Source organism: Felis catus, chromosome C1, assembly GCF_018350175.1.
Source record: "Felis catus isolate Fca126 chromosome C1, F.catus_Fca126_mat1.0, whole genome shotgun sequence".
NCBI lineage: Eukaryota > Metazoa > Chordata > Mammalia > Carnivora > Felidae > Felis > Felis catus.
In genome coordinates, this window is record NC_058375.1 from 188,937,675 (window position 1) to 188,959,687 (window position 22,013).

Here is a 22,013-nt window from a genome sequence, read left to right on the forward strand (position 1 = left end):
CAACTCTTAATTTTGCTATTGTGAGTTTGAGCCCCACATTAAGTGTAGAGATTATTTTAAAAAATAAAATCTTAAAATTAAAAAAAAGATAGATACCTATTGCCTAGTTGGAAAAGATAGACCATAAACAAGTATGTAATCCAAATTAGAAATAAGTAACAAATAAAATACTAAACAAAGTAATATGCTGGTGAAGATAATCAAAGAGAATAATTAATTCTGGCTTAGAAATTCAAGATAGACATCAGTAAGAAAAACTTAAAAGTAGAAGTAGGGTTTCTTTAGAAATGAAAAGAGTAGGAATTCTGCTGAGGGGAGTACTCTGAACAATGGCCTAGAATTGTCAACAGTGCATGGTATATAATCTGTTGTAACTAGAGCCCAGTATGTATGAAAGAATACAGTAAGATATGTCTTAATATAATTATGGAATTATTTTTCTTAAAATTATTTTGAAGGAACCACATCCTCCTAGATTGTCAGCAGAGGAAGCAGTGCAGAAACAGGCCAAAACAGACACTTCAACCCTGAACCTATTTCAGCACCTCTCCGAACTCAAGTCATTTTTTATAGAGGTAATATAAACTTGGTAATATCAAAGCATTTTCTCTATGAATTCTGTACACCTCAATGCTCCTTTTATTCTCTATAGGGAGGGGCATCATAAATATTTAGTCCAAAATCATAAATAATGTTGCAATAATATGTTCTTGAATTTTTAAAACAATTTTTTCTTTATTGTTTATTTTTTTAAATATATTTATTTTGAGAGAGAGAGAGAGAGAGAGGGAGAGAGAGAATGAATCCCAAGCAGGCTTTGCACCATCAGTGCAGAGCCTGATGCGGGGCTCAAACTCAACAAACCATGAGATCGTGACCTGAGCTGAAATCAGGAGTCAGATGCTTAACCAACTGAACCTCCTAGGCATCCAGGATTTTTAAAACAATCTTATTGGGAGTTTTGTTTGCCGCTGAGTGGTAGTGTGAAATGTTTCTCTTAGCTTTCTTTTATTTTACATTTTCTTGACAAGGAAGAATAAATAATTTGATTTAAATTCCTTTTTATGACAGCTGAGATGATAGGTAGAGGGTGTGTGAAATAACTCTTAATTACAGTGTCTGCATATTTATAAAATATGGCCCAGCAAGTCAAATTGTTAATTGCTAATATCAGAAGGAATAATGAAGTAAACAAGGTAGTTAATGCTATAATTGAAAGAGTGCTTTAAATTCAAATGTTTATACATGTTGAATTACTTAGCATGGTTCAGAATATGAATGCATTTATACCTGTGAATTTGGTTAGGACAGATAATATTAACTCTTGGCAAGAAGAAAAAATGATAATGAAATGTTATTAAGAAGGGGTGCCTGGGTGGCTCAGTCAGTTAAGCATCCAATCCTTGATTTCAGCTCGAGTTGTGATCTCACAGTTGTGAGAGCAAGCCTCATGTCTGGCTCTGTGTTGGGCAGGGATCCTGCTTGGGATTCTCTCTGTCCCTCTTCTTCTGCTCCTCCCCCATGCATGCATCTCTTCTCTTCTCTCTCTCCCTCTCTGTCTCTCCCTCTCTCTCTCTCTCTCTCTCTCTCAAAAAAATGTTATTAAGAATAGTTTGGGGGGAAAAAAAGAATAGCTTGGAGATGTGTGGAACAAGCAGTAACTCATGCAATACAGTAGAGTTTGGTAAACTTTTCTTAATTTAACCAGATAGAAAATATTTTTGGACTTTGTAATCCAAAGTCAAAATCAAGAATATTATGTAGGTACATAATTACCACTTAAAATATAACCATTTAAAAATTGGGGCGCCTGGGTGGCTCAGTCGGTTAAGCATCCGACTTCAGCTCAGGTTGTGGTCTCACGGTGTGTGAGTTCAAGCACCGCATCAGGCTCTGTGCTGAGAGCTCAGAGCCTGGAGCTTGTTTCAGATTCTGTGTCTCCCTCTCTTTGCCCCTTTCCCATTCATGCCCTGTCTCTCTCTGTCTCTCAAAAATGAATAAACGTTAAAAAAAAAAAAAGTAAAAATTAAAAACCATTCTCAACTTACAACCTATAAAACATGTGGTAGGCAGGACTTCAACCATAGGCCTAGTTTGTCAAACCCTGCACCAGAGCATCATTATAATGTGTTTCTTAGGTTCAGTACCATGGGAAGTCTTTAAAGAATTTTTTGATAATTTGGTATAACAAATTTTAAGTTTGTTATAGTTAGCTTTAAACTGACTTTTACTCAAATGAACAATGTTGTAGTAAGCTCTACAGTATTTTAACGTAAATGTTTTCACATGTCTGTGAAAGCACTTCATAATTAATCTTTGTCACTCCTTTCTTAAATTCATGTTTAATGAGATAGTTATTTAGTGTTTAATAATACAAACTCCCCAGAATCAGTTGTTTTCCCAAAGTATCTAAGTCAGTTGCCTGAAATTCAGCATAAATAGAAACAGTACTTAGAAACGATGACTAATTTGGGGCACCTGGCTGGCTCAGTTGGTGGGGCATGGGACTCTTGATCTTGGGGTCATGAGTTCAGGTCCCACGATGGGCAAAGAGCTTACTAAAAAAAAAAAAAAAAAAGATGATGACTAATTCCCAGATGTGTTCTGGGTCCCCAAGACCACCCTCAGGTTTGGTGATTTGCTAGAAAGACTCACAGGATTCAACCTATTATTATACTCACAGCTAAAATTTATTACAGTGAAAGGATACAAAACAACATCAACAAAGGGCAAAGGCACATCGGGTGGAGTGCAGGGGAAACCAGGTACAAGCATCCAAGAATTAATCCTATCCCAGTAGAGTCACATAAGATGTGCTTAATTCTACCGGTAATGAAATGTGAAAACAAATTTGTCTACCAGGAAAGCTCATTAAAGACTCACCACCCAGGGCAGGTGTTGTGTTTTGTTCTGTTTTGTTTTAGACTTTATTTTTAAGTAATCTCTACACCTATTGTGGGACTAGAACTGACAACTGTGAGATAAAGAGTCACATGCTCTACCAACTTAACCAGCCAGGCACCCCAACACCCAGGGTTTTTATTGGAGGCTGGTAACATGAGCAACCTCTGCTTAGCACATGCTAAAATTCTAGACTCCAAGTACAAAAGCACATCTTCAGCACAAGCCATATTGTTTGCACAAATAATCTAGAAATAATGAACCACTTTTATCATTGAAGACAAGTTTTATATCAGTGTAAGGAACTCTGCCCACCAAGTTCCCAGATACCAGCCAAGGGCCGACCTTACAGGAAGGCCTTTCTAAGGAGAGCTGTCTCAGGATGGCTGGGTGGCTCAGTTAAAGTGTCCAACTCTGGCTTAGGTCATGATCTTGAGGTTCGTGAGTTTGAGCCCTGCATCAGGCTCTGTGCTGACAGCTTGGAGCCTGGAACCTACTTCAGATTCTGTGTCTCCCTCTTTCTCTGCCTCTCCCCCACTAGCGCTCTGTCTCTCTCGCTCTCTCTCAAATATAAACAAACATTTAAAAAAATAAAAAAAAAAATTAAAAAGAGCTGTCTCAATCCTTCTGTGTTAACTCTCCACTGCACATTGGGCAACCCATAAAACCCTATTTATCCTATAATCTGATGGACATGTAATACTATATTTATTATGCAATGGTGATAAAATGATTTCACCATGTCTAATCATGTGCAACTTTGTTTTTATAGAATAATGCATTCCAAGTTGCATTTGCAACTGCAGTGACATCTGTCCCTCTCTGTACCCACTGTGTCACAGGGTAGCTATCCTCGGGACCAGTATCTGGAGCAGGATAAAAAACACAATAAATATCCTTGGGTACTAATAATTTGTTAATCCCTTTACATCATCATAGGGGAAGGCATTTCCCCACTCATTCATATGAAAAAAGGTCTCTATAGGTCATCTCTTCCTAGTTAAAATGGTGAAGAAAACAGGTAGCAGTGAAAGCAAGGGCCTAATAAATAGTTTTCTTCAGACACCATTTTCATTTATGCTTGTTCAAATGTAAGTTCTTTTCTTGATCTACAGAGTGAAGAGAAAAGATAGGCACTAACTTTTTATAGTTTATCATTGATTATTCATATGAGGCTCTTAGAATAGCACCTGGTACATAGTATATACCCAATAATATTAAGTTATAATTTACCTAATAAATGTTAGGTATAATTTATGAACCACTGTCACAAAACTTAATTCAAATCATTGTTCCATTTCACATTATATAAGATAAATGCCAATTTTCTGAGAACTCTTTATTTTCTCGTCCTATTGTTACGGCTTACAGAGATTGCCTCAGTTAATGGGATAGATCTGTGTTTTGAAAGTTAAACCCAAAAGGAAATTCTATAGAATATAACCAGTTGTCTCATTTGACTTATTTGAGCAATGTACTCTTATATGGTCTATATTTTCTACTTTATATTAATGCCAGTATGGTAAGGGAAAAGGAAAGATTCTAAATCACTGGCTGTTTAAATGGTTGATACTCCTTGAAATCTGCATCTGTTTCACAGTGAAGTAGTAGAATACAAGAAAATGATGGGTTTGAGAAGTTTCAAGTATGCCATCCAAACATGGTATATAATTCCTTTCCTACATTTTTTAGCCTTTTTAAACAATTAAAGTACATTTAACACACACTGTTATATTAGTTTCAAGAGTACAGCATAGTGATTCTCCTTTCCTACATTTTAATTAAATGATATGTTTTGATAGAGTAAAATGCTGTATTACCGGGTTCATTCTTGTTTAAAGAAATAGAAGTTTTCAATAACTTGTAACTAATAAAGATAACAGAACCAGCCACTAAGCCTCCGTCTTTTATTTTATAGGGAATTAGTGATGGTATTCCACTAATAAAGGCCATTGTCCCCAAAAATCAGTCTCGCTCTTTTATGTCTCAAGGCAGTCCTGAGTTACTGGTAAGTAGATTTATGGCTTTTGGCTTTTTCTCACTGCTATGTTTGTATACATTACAACTCATCAAAAAAATTGAGAAAATATGGGGCATCTGGGTGGCTCAGTCAGTTAAGTGTCCCAACTTCAGCTCAGGTCGTGATCTCACTGCTCGTGAGTTGGAGCCCTTCAGATTCTGTGTCTCCCTTTCTCTCTGCCCCTCCCCCACTCACACTCTGTCTCTCTCTCCTTCAAAAATAAAAATAAATAAACGTTTTAAAAAATGAGAAAATAAAAAAAATTTAAAGACTTTTTAAATAATAAAGACAATTTTTATGGAATTATTTTGACTGAGTATAAAAAATGTATCTTCTAGATACACAGCTTTTATTTCAAGTAGTTAACTGTAATATACTTTTTTTTTTTCTGTCAATGTGTTTTGATTTATTTTTTGCTTTTGGTCAATTTTTAGAGTCAAAAAATTTTTTTAAGTTTTCATTTAAATTCCAGTTAGTTAACATAGAGTATACTACTAGTTTCAGGTGTATAATATAGTATTGTGTACATCACCCAGTGCTCATCACAACAAGTATACTCCTTAATCCCCATCACCTATTTCACTCATCTCCCCACTCATCTCCCTTATGCTAACCATCAGTTTGGTCTCCATAGTTTCTTGGTTTGCCTCTCTCCCTCTTTCTGTTTCTCCCCCTTTGCTCTTTGGTTTTTTAAATGCCACATATGAGTGAAATCATATGGTATTTGTCTTTCTCTGACTTATTTCACCTAGCATAATACTCTCTAGCTCCATCCATGTCTTTGTAGATGGCAAGATTACATTCTTTTTTATGGCTGAATAATATTCCATCATTATCCATTCATCAGTTGATGGACATTTAGGCTATTTCCATAATTTGGTTATGGTATGTAGATAATGCTGCTATAAACATCAGGGTGCTTGTATCCCTTTGTGTTAATACTTTTGTATTCTCTGGATAAATACCTAGTAGTGTGGTTGCTGGATGGCAGGGTAGTCCTATTTTTATCTTTTTGAGGAAACTTCATACTGTTTTCAGAGTGGCCATACCAGTTTACATTCCCACCAACAGTGCAGGAGGGTCCCCCTTTTCCACATCTTCACCAACACCTCTTGTTTCTTGTGTTGTTGATTTTAGCCATTCTGACAAGTGTGAGGTAATAATTCATTGTAGTTTTGATTTGCATTTCCCTGATGATAAGTAATGTTGAGCATTTCATGTATCTGTTGGCCATCTGTATATCTTCTTTGGAAAAATGTCTATTCATGTCTTCTGCCCATTTTTTAATTGGTTTATTTGGTGTTTTGAGTGTTCCATTTTATTAAGTTCTTCATATATTTTGGATACTAACCTTTATGAGATATGTTCTTGGCAAATATCTTCTCCCATTCCATAGGTTGCCTTTTAGTTTTGTTGATTGTTTCCTTTGCTGTGCAGAAGCTTTTTATTTTGATGAAGTCCCAATAATGTATTTTTGCTTTTGTTCCCCTTGCCTCGGGAGACATATCTAGAAAGAAGTTGCTGTGGCCAATGTCAAAGAAGTTACTGTCTATGTTCTCCTGTGGGATTTTTATGGTTTCAGGTTTCACATTTAAGTCTTTAACCCATTTTGAATTTACTTTTGTGTATGCTATAAGAAGGGAGTCCCATTTTATTCTTTTGCATGTAGCTGTCCAGTTTTCCCAATACCATTTGCTGAAGAGACATTCTTCTTCCCATTGGATATTCTTTCCTGCATTATCAAAGATGAGTTGACCATATAGTTGTGGGTTCATTTCTGGGTTTTCTGTTCTGTTCTATTGATCTGTGGGTCTATTTTGTACCAGTACCATACTATTTTGATTACTACAGCTTTGTAATATAACTAGAAGTCTGGAATTGTGATGACTCCAGCTTTGCTTTTCTCTTTTGTGTTTCCATAAAAATTTGAGGATTATTTGTTCTAGTTCTGTGAAAACATGATGTTGACATTTTGATAGGGATTGCATTAAAACTGTAGGTTGCTTTGAGTAGTATGACTTTTTAAAAATATTTTTTCTTCCGATCCATGAGCATGGAATATCTTTCCATTTATTTTTATCATAAATAGATGTTGTCCTTTGCCAAATGCTTTTCCTGCATCTATTGAAATGATCATAGGGTTCTTTTCCTTTCTTTTATTAATGTGATGTATCATGTTGGTTGATTTGTGAATATTGAGCCACCTTTGCAACCCAAGAATATCCAGCTTGATTGTGGTGAATGTTTTTTTTTAATGTTCTGTTGGATCTGGTTTGCTAGTATTTTTTAAAGAACTTTTGCATCTATGTTCATCAGGGATATTGGCCTATATTTCTCTTTTATATGGTATCTTTATTTGGTTTTGCGATTAGGATAATGCTGGCCTCATAGAATGAAATTAAGTTGTTCATCTTTTTCTGTTTTTTAGAATAGTTTGAAAAGAATAGGTATTAACTCTTTTTTAAATATTTAGTAGAATTTGCCTGTGAAGCCATCTGGTCATGGGTTTTTTGTTTGTTGGGAGTTATTTTTGTTACTGATTCAGTTTCTTTGCTGGTTATTGGTCTGTTCAAATTTTCTGTTTCTTCCTGTTTCGGTTTTGGTAATTTATGTTTCTAGGAATTTATCTGTTTCTTCCAGATCATCCAGTTTGTTGGGGTATAGTTTTTCACAATATTCTCTTATAATTGTTTGTATTGCTGTGATGTTGGTTGTTATTTCTCCTCTCTCATTTGTGATTTTATTTATTTGAGTCCTTTCTCTTTTCTTTTTGAATAGTATGACTACAGGTTTATCAATTAATTTTTTCAAATAACCAGCTCCTGTTTTCATTGATCTGTTCTATTGTTTTTTTTAGTTTCTATATCTTTTATTTCTGCTCTTATCTATTATTTCACCTCTTCTGCTTGCTTTAGGATTCATTTACTGTTCTTTTTCTAGCTCCTTTAGGCATAAGGTTAGATTCTTATTATTTATATAAATGATCTTGCTTCTTGAGGTAGGCCTGTATTACTTTGTACTTCCCTTTTAGGACCACTTTTGCTGGATCCCAGAGGTTTTGGACTGTTGTATTTTCATTTTCAGTTTCCATGTATTTTTTAAATTTCTTCTTTTATTTCCTGGTTGACTTATTCATTGTCTAGTAGCATGTTATTTAGCCTTCATGTATTTGTGGTCTTTCCAGATGTTTTTCTTGTGATTTTCTTCTAGTTTCATAGCAATGTTCAAGTAGTTAGCTATAATTCTGATGTGAAAATACTAGAACATTTTATTATTTTTATTTTTTTAATCTTTTTTTCCACATTTATTCATTTTTGAGAGAGAGAGAGCACGCGCGCACGATTGGAGGAGGGGCAGAGAGAGAGGGAGATACAGAATCCCAAGCAGGCTCCAGGCTCTGAGCTGACAGCATAGAGCCCGACGCGGGGCTTGAACTCATGGACTGTGAGATCATGACCTGAGCCAAAATCAGACGTTCAACTGACTGAGCCATCCAGGTGTCCTAATACCAGAAAATTTTATACCAGAAGAATAGGATGTAACATCTTAGTAGATATTACAATACATCATAAGGCAGTATAAGTAATAAAAATGAGAAATAATACAGAATTGAAGAAGGTATAGATGTGGGAGATGTTAGTGAGTAGTTTACACGAAGTTTGTAATTTAATCCTGTTAGATGGGCACTAATAATCCTGTTAGATGGGCACCATTATTATTTCCTTCCTATAGTTTAGAAACTAAAATTCATAGCTGATTTGCTCAGGGGCACCTGGGTGGCTCAGTCAGTTGAGCGTCAGACTTTGGTTGAGGTCATGATCTCATGGTTCGTGAATTCAAGCCCTGCATCAGGCTCACTGCTGTCAGCACAGAGCCCACTTAGGGTCTTCAGTCCCTCTCTATCTGGCCCTTCCCATTTGTGCTCGCTCTCTCAAATATAAATAAATCTTTTTGTTTTAATGTTTATTTTTGAGAGAGAGAGAGAGGGAGAACATGAGCGGGGGGGCTGGGGGGCAGAGAGAGGGAGACACAGAATTGGAAGCAGGCTCCAGGCTCTGAGCTGTCAACACAGAGTTCAACACAGGGTTTGAACCCACAGACCATGAGATCATGACCTGAGCTGAAGTTGGACACTCAACCAACTAAGCCACCCAGGCACCCCAAAAATAAATAAATCTTAAAAAAAGAAAGGTAATTTGCTCGAAGTCATAGAACTAGCAAGTAAAGGATCTTGGATCTGGGACTTAGGTATGTCTTATTCTCATTTTGTCAGGTACAAATTATAAAAACAGAGTATAATAGTGAACAGTAGAGATTCCAGAATTAGACTTATCTTTCTAATTACGCATATTGTGTGTTTGTTTAGGAAAAACATCTAGAAAGATAAACAAAAGAAAATGAAAGTGCTTTTCAATGATGGAATCCTTATGATTTCACCTTTAATACCTGCATTTCTTTATCTTTTTTTTAATCTGTTTTATAATCAAGGGGGGAAAAGTTTTTCATTTTTCTTTTTTTGTTTTTTTAATGTTTATTCATTTTTGAGACAGAGAGAGACAGAGCATGAACAGGGGAGGGTCAGAGAGAGGGAGACACAGAATCTGAAACAGGCTCCAGGCTCCGAGCTGTCAGCACAGAGCCTGACGCGGGCCTCGAACTCACAGACCACGAGATCATGACCTGAGCCGAAGTCGGCCGCTCAACCGACTGAGCCACCCAGGCGCCCCAGTTTTTCATTTTTAAAACAACATTCACTCTTACTGTCACTAAGATGAGAGACCTTCTTAACAATTTGTCATAAATTGTACTTCTGATATAATATGTCGTATTTTTATGGTAAGACTTGACCCTTAATTTCTTCTGACTGCCAACTAAAATGCTAATACAATTTGAGAAATGACGAAAATTCTCTCACTAAAGAAAGATTCATTGGACAGTTTTTCTTGCAATAACATAAAAGATAAAAATAAGAAATGACTTTTTCCATTTTAAGACTTTATTAGTATTAAGACTACTCTTTTTAAGAATTAAGATGTAATTAATGAGGGATGCCTGGCTGGCTCATTTGGCAAAGCATGTGACTCTTGATCTTGGGGCTGTGATTTCAAGCCCCACGTGGAGTTCAGAGATTACTTAAAAATAAATCTTAAAAAGGACTAATGAATTTTGTGTTTTAAGTACACAATCCCACATTACTCCCTAAATGATAAATGCTAACATCATGTGAGCATTTGGTTATTCTGTGCTGCTTTCTTTAATCTTTTATTTCATACTTGTCTTCATATGTTCTCTTCCAGATAACAGTAAGCATGAATTATGTTGTTGGAACCCATGGATGGCTGCCTTATGACAGAAACATTTCTAATTACTTTACATTCATCAAAGATCAAACTGTGACAAATCCAAAGTAAGTAAATGAACATTTAAAGCAAAACAGGTGCAGCTGGTACCTTATTGCCAGGAAAAACAACTAGATTGATTGGTGTCATTTTGATAGTAATACAGTAGACCTCCAGATTTTCTTCCCTCTCTCCTTCTCTCTTTTGTTCTTTCCCTCTTCCTGACTTGATACTGGTTTAAGGATAAAACAACTTATATAATATCATAGGGAAACAAATTATTAGCAATAATTTTGAGGCTTAATTTTATTTTTATTGTACAGTGTTGTTTATAAATAAGCCTTATGTGTTTATATAAGAAGAATTTATTATTTACCTTAATTTGTTAAGTATCCAAAGGTTACATTTTAAGTTAAAGTGATGTTTCCCTTACTCAGAGTTATTTGAGCTGTTTATTAGGAGCAATGTCTTTTTTCCTTCTTATCCCACATAGGTCTTAGTACTCTTTGTGTTTGGCACAAAGCATACCTTCAGCATATTGATATTGAATAATAAAATTCTAGAGCTGAACTGTCAGAATTGGCCCTCATTCTCTGTATGCACGCTAAAGTGCAATTACTTCTTTGTATCTTTCTGCAAAATCTGGGTTGACTGAGTTCACAGTTAGTTCACTGGGAAACAGATAAAACCAACATGCTTGCTTTGGTTTGAGTGAAGAATTATCTTCATGAATATTGTTCGATACACATTTAACTGCTTATGAGGTAGATTTCTGGTTTGAGTTGATTTCCAGTTCCTCATCCTGTCATATCCTTCTTGTGCTTAATAATTTGATACTACATTTTACAGAACCGACAATCTTACTAACTTGGCTTTGAAAGACAAGATTTAAATCTTTTTCACACCTTCACCAGTCTCAACTTCTTTAGCTTAACCCTTGAGATTATTATTATCTATATTTTTATTTGATGAAAAATATGAATAAGATTAATTTTTTCTGAAAATCTTTATCATTCACTAATGGTCATTTCAATTGAACAGTTGAGATTTATTTTTATTTCTTTTTTAAAGAGATTTAAAAAATAGTTGATATCGGTGTAAATGGTCTTTTATGGAAAAGTCTAATATTTAATTATGTTTACAGAACTCAGCGTAGTATGAATGGTCCTTTTGCTCCAGGGCTGGAAATAACTTCTAAGCTATTCATAGTATCACATGATGCAAAGTTGCTTTTCAGTGCTGGACACTGGGATAATAGCATTCAAGTGATGTCACTTACAAAAGGCAAAACTATCTCACACAATATTAGACACATGGGTAAGTGTTAACTTTTTTCTCCCAAAAAAGCAAAGTTTCCCTGTGTCTTCTAACTGCAAAAGTAGTACATCCTCCTTATAAAAAACATTAGTATTTACCTTTGAAGCTGAGTGAACTTTTTTCTGATAGAGCAATGTTATGAACATTATATGCTTTCTTTAAGAGTATTTAATGTTTTGGGGTATACTAAATACCATATAAATTAAATACAGCTTCATAGTATCTGAAAGATGTTAGGCTAAGCCTTTTTTAAAAAAATTGGTTGATACAAGTAAGAATTTTAAGACAAAACTTAAAAAAAAAATCTGTCGTTGTTGAAGAAGACATCACCTGCCCTATTACTTAGTTAATAGTTAGGCATGAAAGAGGTAAATTATTGAATGTGGTTTAACCTGGTACTTCTTAGGCTGTTCATTTTAGTATAAGAATAAGACATGGTGTAGATTTCCTCCTGATAAACCTATTACAAAAGGGAAATGGGAGTCTGCTACTAATTCTGTACCAGTGGCTCCTGAGATGCCACTTAGCTCAGGTTTTTCCCTTTTAGTAGAAATGTATTTTATATTGTGTGAATTTGCAGTGTAATATGTACTTTTTTTATTAGGGGCATATATTCCACAGGATTTCAGTTCTTAATGGGAGTAGAAGGTAAATGGGGATGAGAGAGTAAGAGAGCAGAGAGGCCTATCAAAACAACCTGGGGATCCATTTCAAGCCTCCTAACCCACTAGCAGGACCCTAATGGACATTTCCCTGCCCCGTGTGTACTCTTAACTCTCAAAGCTGGGTGACCTCAAAGAAAGATCCTCTACATGAGTTTAGAAATGCTTGTTTCCTGTGTTATTCTTCCCCAGTGCTTTTCCATTGCCGTTCCTACATTTCTCCTGCTAGAACAACCAATTTAGTAATAGTTTGACCATGAACTAAAATTGCCCTTTTAGTTCTGTTCCAGCAAAACCATGCCATTTCATTTTTTTTGTAATTCCTTTTTTCTTACAGATATTGTTACTTGTTTAGCTACAGATTATTGTGGAATACATTTGATTTCTGGTTCGAGAGACACTACATGTATGATATGGCAAATAATACAACAGGTTAGTTACACATTTAAATAATCTTCCTTTCTGGTGGGACTACTAGAAATTACAGATTTATAATTTTTATCAGCCATATTATACTCATTATGATGTTGCTTCAAGGAAGTAAAGTGTCTTTTTTATGGCTTTTAGATTTTCTACTTGACAGGCTTTCTTCTACTTCAAATTTATTAAAATAATTTCCATAAAAATTTTCGTATAATATTTTTCTTAACTTTTTTTTTTATATTTTAATCTTCAATCCTTTGGTAATTAATTTTTCTTTTTATAATAGAGAATAAGAGTATTATGTATATAATATATAGATATATATGATGGGGCGCCTGGGTGGTTCAGTCGGTTAAGCGTCCGACTTCAGCACAGGTCATGATCTCTCAGTTCGTGGGTTCAAGCCCCGCATCAGACTCTGTACTGACCGCTCAGAGCCTGGAGCCTGCTTTAAATTCTGTGTCTCATGGGGCGCCTGGGTGGCCCAGTCGGTTAAGCGTCCGACTTCAGCCAGGTCACGATCTCGTGGTCCGTGAGTTCGAGCCCCACGTCAGGCTCTGGGCTGATGGCTCAGAGCCTGGAGCCTGTTTCCGATTCTGTGTCTCCCTCTCTCTCTGCCCCTCCCCCGTTCATGCTCTGTCTCTCTGTGCCAAGAATGGATAAACGTTGAAAAATAAAATTTTAGAAATAAATTCTGTGTCTCCCTCTCTTCTCTCTCTGCCCCTCCCCTGCTTGTGCTCTGTCTCTCTCTGTCAAAAATAAAGATAAACTAAAAAAAAAATAGATATATAGGATAGAATATATAGAGTATGTAATATATATTCTATAATAATATAGAATATTAAAATGTATTATTATGTTTACTTTCAGTGGAAAGTCATTTATGCCAGCATAAATGACTACCTACTGAATTGGATCTTCTTCTAGATTCGCCATTTTGTTTCTATAGCAACACCAAAATATTTTCATTTTAATATTTGGTAAAACAAATCTCCTCTCACTACGTTTCTTTATAAAAAATGTTCTCAGCTAGTCTTATATTAGTATTTATTCTTCCATATGAACTTAAAAAATATTTTAACCATATCTTCCTCACAAATCTCTTAGTCTTGATGAAATTATATTTAATTTATATATTAATTTGGTATGCATTGGCATTTTTATAATCATTCCTATCCAGAAATAGGACATGTCTTTCCATATTTGTTTCTGTTCTTTTTTTAATGTTTTTCAACAAAATCTTTTAATTATTTTTTTCCATTAGGTTCTGTACTTGTTTATGTTTATTTCTTTAAAAAAATTTTTTTTTAAGTTTATTTTGACAGAGCAGGAGTGGGGTAGGGGCAGAGAGAGGGAGAGAGAATTTCAAGCAGGCTCTGTCTGCACTGTCAGCACAGAACCCAACGTGAGGCTCAAGCTCACGAACCATGAGATCATGACCTGAGCCAAGGTCAAGAGTTAGATGCTTAACCGGTGTCTCCTACCCAGCACCCCTATTTAAGTTTATTTCTGATTATTGTATTATTACTATTTTGAAGGGACTTTTTTTAAGTCACTTTTACTTCTTTTTGATTTTGAGAGAGAGCACACACAAGCTGGAGGAGGGACAGAGAGACAGAAGAGAGGGAATCCCGAAACGGCTCTTCACTATCAGCACAGAGCCCAGTGCACAGGGCTCAGTCTCATGAACTGTGAGATCATGACTTGAGCTGAAATCAAGAGTCAGATGCTTAACCACCACCCAACCTATCCACCCAGGCACCCCTAAATCACTTTTACTCTAAATGATTATGGCTAGTGTAAAAAAAAGCTATTGATTTCTATACAGTTATCTAATTGGTTTACCAAATCTTCTTATCCAGCTCTTATAATTATTAGTATCTTTTAGGTTTTCTGATAACAAAGTAGATAAGATATATAATCATATGATCTGAAAGTAAAAGTGGATGTCTTTATCTTTTCCAATATAATGATTCCAATAAAATGATTTCATTTTATCTTATTACATTATTAGCTAGTGTAATAGAGTAAGAAAATTATAGTGAGTATCCCTGTCTTATGTCTGATTTTGATGAAAGTGCCTTCACCATTGTGCCATTTAGTATACCATTTGCTGTTGCATTTCACCATACATTGCTGTTGGGTTGTGGGGGTTTTTTTTTTTTGATATTTAAGTACTTTCCTTCTGATTTTTTTTTCTTTTGGTAGCTTTTTAGTAGTTTACAGAAAAGTTACAAAAATAGTACATTTTTGCATTTGTCTTATTATTCTCTCCTAATGTCTTTCGCTCCCAGCATCTTTTTTTTTTTTTTTTTTAACAATTTAAAAGTTGTAGATATTGGGGCCTCTGGATGGCTCAGTCAGTTAAGCTTCCGACTTTGGCTCAGGTCATGATCTTGTGGTTTGTGGGTTTGAGCCTCACATCAGCCTCTCTGCTCTCAGCACGGATCCTGTTTTGGATCCTTTGTCTCTCTCCCTTTGCCCTTGCCCTCTCTCTCTCTCTCTCAGTAAAGATACTGTGTTCATTTACCCCTAAACACTTTAGTGTATATTTTCTAAGAACAAGTCATTCTTATATATAATCACAGTTCAGCTATCAAAATCAGAACACCTATACAATATATAATACATATAGTTATCTAATCCACAGTTCATGTTCTAATATTGCTAGTAGTTCCCATAATGTCCTTTTTAGCTATTTTTCACAGTTTGTTTTCTTTTATTTGAAGTTTTTCTCTTATTTTCTCTTAATGTATTATGTTGAAAATTCTCCTAGGCTTGAACCATTCTGGAATTCCTATAATAAAACCATATAGGAGCACCTTGGTGCCTCAGTCAGTTATGTGTCTGACTTTGTCTGAGGTCATGATCTCACAGTTTGTGAGTTCAAACCCCGTGTCAGGCTTTATGCCAACAGCTCAGAGCCTGGGCCTGCTTAAGTTTTAGAGCCTCAAAAGGGGCTGAGAATTTGGGAATTCTCCAGGAATAATTTAGGAATCCAAGGAAAAACACAAGAATGAATACTACTATAAATAGATGCAGTAGTAAGAACTTGTTTTGCAATATTCGTTTGTGATTAGACAATTTAAATATAGTATAAGCCTTTTTGTAGAAAATAGCCGACTAGAAAATTACCTTTGTTTCTGTGTTTTAACACTAGGGAGGTGTTCCCGTGGGCTTAGCATCGAAACCCTTTCAGATTCTGTATGGACACACTGATGAGGTATTGAGTGTTGGCATCAGCACTGAACTTGACATGGCAGTGTCAGGATCAAGGGTAAGATTTCACCTTTAAGAAATGCTAGTTTTTTCTACAAATTGTGAAACAATATTTAAATTTAAATTATTTTCATGCTTGCTTTAGAAGCACATATGCTAAAATTGGAAAAATAATTTTTTTTCTAGAATTGGTAAAAGCATAGAAATTCTTTATTGTTTGTGTATGACTTGCAGAAGTAGGATTAATCCAGAAAGAAGAAACTTAAACAGACTGGATTCTATTTTGGGATTTTATTGGTCTTATAAGTTAAGGAAAGAGGGCATTTTATGAAATAAAAGACTATTTCAAATTTCAAGATTGGAATTTTTCCTAAGGTACATGTGCCTTGGTAGAATAATCATTTTCTAAGTTCCTTTCCTGTATTTATTTATCTGGCCTTCTTTCTTTTTGTGTTGTTCTGTTTCTTTTTTTCATATTCTAATATTTTCTGTGTAGGATGGCACTGTGATTATACATACCATTCAGAAAGGTCAGTACATGAGGACTTTACGACCACCTTGCGAGAGTTCTCTACTCCTCACTGTTCCTAATTTGGCGATATCTTGGGAAGGACATATTGTCATCTACTCCAGCATTGAAGAAAAGACCAATCTCAAGGTATATAACAGTTTCATACAGTAGGGCTAGACTATCTATAAGCCCATCTTTTCCTTTCCGTATTATACTGTATTTATCAGATATTATTTTGTTTTAGGGATTTATATGGACTTATATAATACATGATTTCAAAAAGAATTTCTGATTATGTGGGACTTCATAAACTTAAGTGGAAATTATAACCAAATTAAATTCTTTTTGCACAGCCTGGGTATGAAAAAACAAGCCATGAATTATGTTTATTTTTCTTTCCATGATAAAGCTATTTAAAAACTAAGAGAATCTTGGGGCACCTGGCTGGCTCAGTTGATAGAACATGAGACCCTTGATCTCAGGGATGTGAGTTTGAGCCCCACATTGGGTGTAGAGATTACTTAAAAAGTTAAAAAAAAAAAAAAAAAACTTACAGGGGCACCCAGGTGGCTCGGTCAGTTAAGTGTCTGACTTCAGCTCGGGTCATGATCTCATGGTTCGTGAGCTCGAGCCCTGCATCGGGCTCTGTGCTGACAGCTCAGAGCCTGGAGCCTGCTTCAGATTCTCTGTCTACCTTTTTCTCTGCCCCTCCCCCAAACATGCTCCCTCTCTCTCCCTCTTTCTCAAAAAAAAAAGGAGGGGGGAGCACCTAGGTGTCTCAGTCAATTAAGCAACTGACTTTACCTCAGGTCATGATCTCACAGGTCATGGGTTCGAGCTCCATGTCAGTCTCTGTGCTGACAGCTGAGAGCCTGGAGTCTGCTTCAGATTCTATGTCTCCCTCTCTCTCTGCCCCTCCCCTGCTCGTTCTCTGTTTCTCAAAAATAAATAAACGTTAAATAAAAATTAAAAAAAAAAACCTTATAGCTTTAAAAAAAGTTAAGAGAATCTTTTTGTTTTATGTTAAGAATGCGGGGTTTTTTAGACTGGATGAGATTTTAATTCTTTTGGAGGGGTGAGAGTTCTTGTTTAATATTGTTTACTTAGCAATTATTTAGTTATTAAATATTTTCTTAAAGTATGAAATTATTTCTGATTTAAAATCACTTTAATAATATTGTCTACACACTCTCTTTATACATAACTGTATGTTTATTTCAACATTAAATTTGAAATTATTAAATCATTAAATTTTGAGATCATTAAATTATTTTCATCTAACTTTATAGGATAAGAGTGCACTACATCTGTTTTCTGTAAATGGCAAGTATTTAGGGTCTCAAGTCCTGACAGAACAAATATCAGATCTGTGTATCACTGGAGAACACATTATCACGGGCAGTTTACAAGGTTTCCTGTCCATAAGAGATCTCCACAGGTAAATATAAAGAATTGTTGAAATCTCACTTAAGAAAAGGTGGTAATAGGGCACCTGGCTGGCTCACTTGATGGAGCATGCGACTCTTGATCTTGGGGTTGTGTGTTCAAGCCCTGCATTGATTGTATAGATTACTTAAAAATAAAATCTTAAAAAAAAAAAAAGGAAAAGAAAAAGTAGTAATACTTTCAGCCTAGAGTGGAAATCAGGAATCAAAGATTTCTAATCTTTTGGTTTATCATTTATTATGAATATGTCTTTTTTTTGGTAACTCTGAAAAAAATTGAGAAAGTTAAAGAATTTCTGGATTAGTAAGTGAAATATAGATGTACATTTTTAAAATGTAGGATATTTTATGTTACATATATTTTACCACAAGTAAAATTTTTTAAAAAACAGAAAAAGAATTTCATAGTGCCAAGCCTCAATTATGGATTTGGAAATTTGTTAAATTATAGTTTGAATTTTTACAAACTAAAGTTAGGGTTTAATTTTTTTTTTAATTGGGGTAAAACAAACTAAGGTATTTTTAAGGCTAATGTATGTGTTCATGATTGTGTGTATGTGTGTGTAAAATGGGTGGGGAGTCTTGTTATTAAAGTGAAGGGAGGGGCGCCTGGGTGGCGCAGTCGGTTAAGCATCCAACTTCAGCCAGGTCACGATCTCACGGTCCATGCGTTGGAGCCCCGCGTCAGGCTCTGGGCTGATGGCTCAGAGCCTGGAGCCTGTTTCCGATTCTGTGTCTCCCTCTCTCTCTGCCCCTCCCCTGTTCATGCTCTGTCTCTCTCTGTCCCAAAAATAAATAAAAAACGTTGAAAAAAAAATAAAAATAAAAATTCATTCAAAATAAATAAATAAATAAATAAATAAAGTGAAGGGAAAGGATGTTTAAATAGTGGATACGTTTTTGAGCTTTGTATTCTTCGTATTTACTAGTTTATGTATACAAAGCACTGTTATTTCCTGTATTTGTATTTGTTATGCCCAAATACATTCTTTTCTTCCATTTTTAAAAAATTTATTGTGGCTTATTTACACTACTGAGACTATCTTGGCCCCTCCCAAGCCTTTCTTTTCTTTCCTTTTCTTCTTTTTTCCCCCCAAACCTTTCTTATAAATCATTTCCTGATCCATTGTGCTCTATCCTACCACATTCATGTCAGAATCATTTCTGTACCAACACCCGTCCCTGTTTTTGTATGTCCCTTCTCATTTTTGTCATTCTTTCTCCTGTGGAAGAGCACTGAATCCCTATTTGAATCATATCTTTCCAACATTTTGTTTTACTCAGGGTATTATTAAGAGAATCTCAAATCAGGAAAATGAATGCGATCTTATAGCAGGTTAGTCTAAACACAGTATGTACTTCAGAGGATTCTTCATTCTGTAATCCTAAAAGCCATGGATATTTTCCATAGTTGAGTTATGTTTTTATATCATAACCATATATTTATGGTTTTAAATATTATGTATTATTTTATATTATATATTTATACATATATCTTCTAAGACAAGGCAAATAGACCGATTTTATTGGCCTTACCCCCCAACACATGCACACTGTTTTAGCTTTTTAATCAACAAGATGAAAATCTTTTAGTGAGAAGATTTTGGTTAGAAGAAAAAATACATATATTTGGTTGTATATATAGTTAGAAGAAAAACAGATGTTGAGAATGAGAAAAGATAAAGTATTTTAAGTAATGCTATAATGTAGGCCCTTGTGTGAGCCATTCAACCTTTCTGAATCTAAGTTACACATCTGTAAAATTAGAATGGAGAACCAGGTGATCATTAAATTATCTTCCAGGTATTAAATTCCATGAATACGTTATGTATCCATGTAATTATGTGTGTGTGTTTTCTTTCTTTTCTAGTTTGAATCTCAGCATGAATCCATTAGCCATGCGGATGCCTATCCACTGTGTTTGTGTAACCAAAGAATCCAGCCACATTCTTGTAGGATTAGAAGATGGCAAATTGATTGTAGTGGGTGTTGGCAAGCCAGCTGAGGTAAAACATAGCATCAAGAACTTCTTCTCCCGTACTATTGGGGATTCCTTTGGTTCTCCTTTGTTCCAGCTGAATCAGAAGTCTCCATTATGGATGAACAAATTAACCAAATTTGATTTTTCAAAGGGCAGTAAATGAAAAGGCGATAAAGCTAGTATTCAAGAGTGATGTTTATATTATGCTTCAATTGAAGGCATACATTTGACAGTTTCTGTCCTCTAAATGAATAAGAAAGTTCTTTTATTTTCTGTCTTTCCAAATCTAGATTCAAGACACGACTTGGATTTTTAATAAATAAGAGCCTTTATAAAAAATTAAATACAGGCTCAAACAATAAAACTATTTACTTTAATTTCAGTAAATACCAGTATGACTGTATGTCAATTATCCTTTTGTAAAAGCATCATTTTTTTACTTGGAACTACAGATATCCCCATATAATATCCTAATTCTCGGTGAGTTTCCTGTAGTTACTGTAAACTTATTTGCCAATGGTTTATCAATTACTGAACATTCAGATATCATAAATCGGATACTGTTCCTTAGAAAACTTGGTGGCTATACTCCAAGTAATATAGTGATTCTGTTAGAAAGTTAATTGTATTACATAGAGTCAAATTAAGCATTATCAATTTTTATTGATACCATCAGTCTTTTCTGAGAAATCTAAAATATGGCATCTGTAGTAGTTGTTTCAAGAGAAGTCATTAGTGAATAACACAGTGTCACTGCTTTTAATAAATCTACCACGGATCATAGGAACCTTTTTGCTAAGTTTTCATCAGTTCTTATACCTGTTCAGGATATTATTATAACAAAAGAGAGGTTTTATTAAATTAAAGTGATTGCACCATTTACCTTCAGTTGTAACAGTCCCCCAAAGAATGTCAGCAAGTCTGTATCTTGGTATTTCACTTACATTTAAAACATTTTAGGCATTTTTTCTCTTTGAATATGTTTCACTTTCTGTGGATTACTCAAGTGCCCTTTAAATTTGCCTGCATCTCCCCACCTTAAGTAATTTTTCAGTTTCTGATTTTACTGAATTTTTTATATGAAGTGACCATTATGTGCACACACTTTTCTTTTAAAAATCGATTAGAACAAAAATGCCTAAGCAACTTCATTTTGTAGGCTTAAATCAGTGTTTTGTACTGTTTATTAAGTAAGTTTTTTGTCCTCCTTGAAAGTTTTATGTAGTCTACAACACATAGAATCTGAATTGTGTGCAGATTTGGAATAACAGTATTTTTTATCTGTTTTACATCTTTGGATGTATCAGTTGAAGTATGGATCTACTTTAGTACATAATCAAATACTTAGAATCTTGCATAATTAAGATATAATTCCATATGACAGTATGATTAAAGCTTTAGTTATGAAAAGATCTTTATGTAAAGATCTAAATTTATCATAAAAGATCAAAGTCTTGATTAATGTGTACTTTAAGCCATGTATCAGTTTTGTATATTACACTGTCAGTATGAAATTCATATTTATTAATCATATGGTAAAGTGATAATAGATTAATGGAAATAATGTTTCTGGAAATGAAAATGCAAAACAAGCATGCTAAAGTGGCTTTGCATGAGGCTTGGTTTTTTTTTTTATCCCTTTAATAAATGTACCCTAGAGAAGGGTAACCATTAAAAAAGGCTGGCAGACAAATAAAAAATAGATTATACTTGGGAAAGTAATTCCAACAAGTCATATTGTTAGTTTGAGAACTGTGTCCCACATGGATTCTTTTTTGCCTTACCTAGAATTATAAGCACTTTTGGAGGGGCATTTATTTACCGATTGGATTAATATTTAATTAATAATTGTTATGTGCTGAGAAGTGTGCTAGGTGGTACAAATTTAATGGTGAACAAATGTGATTCTCACCTTCAGAGAGCTTATGCTATACTTGTTCTCTAAATTATATTTTATCATTTTGTTGCTAAATGTCATTTTTTGAAATTCTTATCTCAAAATACTCTAAAATTATTTTGTTTCCATCAGAACATAATTGTACTTTCTTATTATCCTTGTGATTAGCATCAATAGTACTTTAAATATAAAAGGAGAAAATCCTCAAAATTATGTGTCTTATTAGCTAAAGTAAAATTCAGAAGATTATTTTAATGAACTGTGAAATATATTTCTTTAATTTATAAAGAAAAGGACT

The 22,013-nt window shown here is 34.6% G+C and overlaps 1 protein-coding gene across 6 annotated transcripts in view; it reads left to right on the top strand.

The window, feature by feature from the left end:
• The window catches only part of NBEAL1 (neurobeachin like 1), a 180,000-nt gene that overhangs the window by 150,577 nt on the left and 7,410 nt on the right, over positions 1–22,013 (top strand). For 3 of the 6 annotated variants that reach the window (XM_045034301.1, XM_045034303.1, XM_019838503.2), the window contains 9 exons: positions 459–575; positions 4,820–4,909; positions 10,219–10,328; positions 11,405–11,577; positions 12,577–12,671; positions 15,823–15,939; positions 16,378–16,539; positions 17,682–17,830; positions 19,708–21,970. In XM_045034301.1, coding sequence (XP_044890236.1) covers positions 459–575; positions 4,820–4,909; positions 10,219–10,328; positions 11,405–11,577; positions 12,577–12,671; positions 15,823–15,939; positions 16,378–16,539; positions 17,682–17,830; positions 19,708–19,981 — 1,287 coding nt within the window. In that variant the 3' untranslated portion in view covers positions 19,982–21,970. Of the gene's footprint in view, positions 1–458; positions 576–4,819; positions 4,910–10,218; positions 10,329–11,404; positions 11,578–12,576; positions 12,672–15,822; positions 15,940–16,377; positions 16,540–17,681; positions 17,831–19,707; positions 21,971–22,013 lie in introns of those variants that run through there. The other 3 variants (XM_045034302.1, XM_019838502.3, XM_045034304.1) reach the window with 2 other exon arrangements.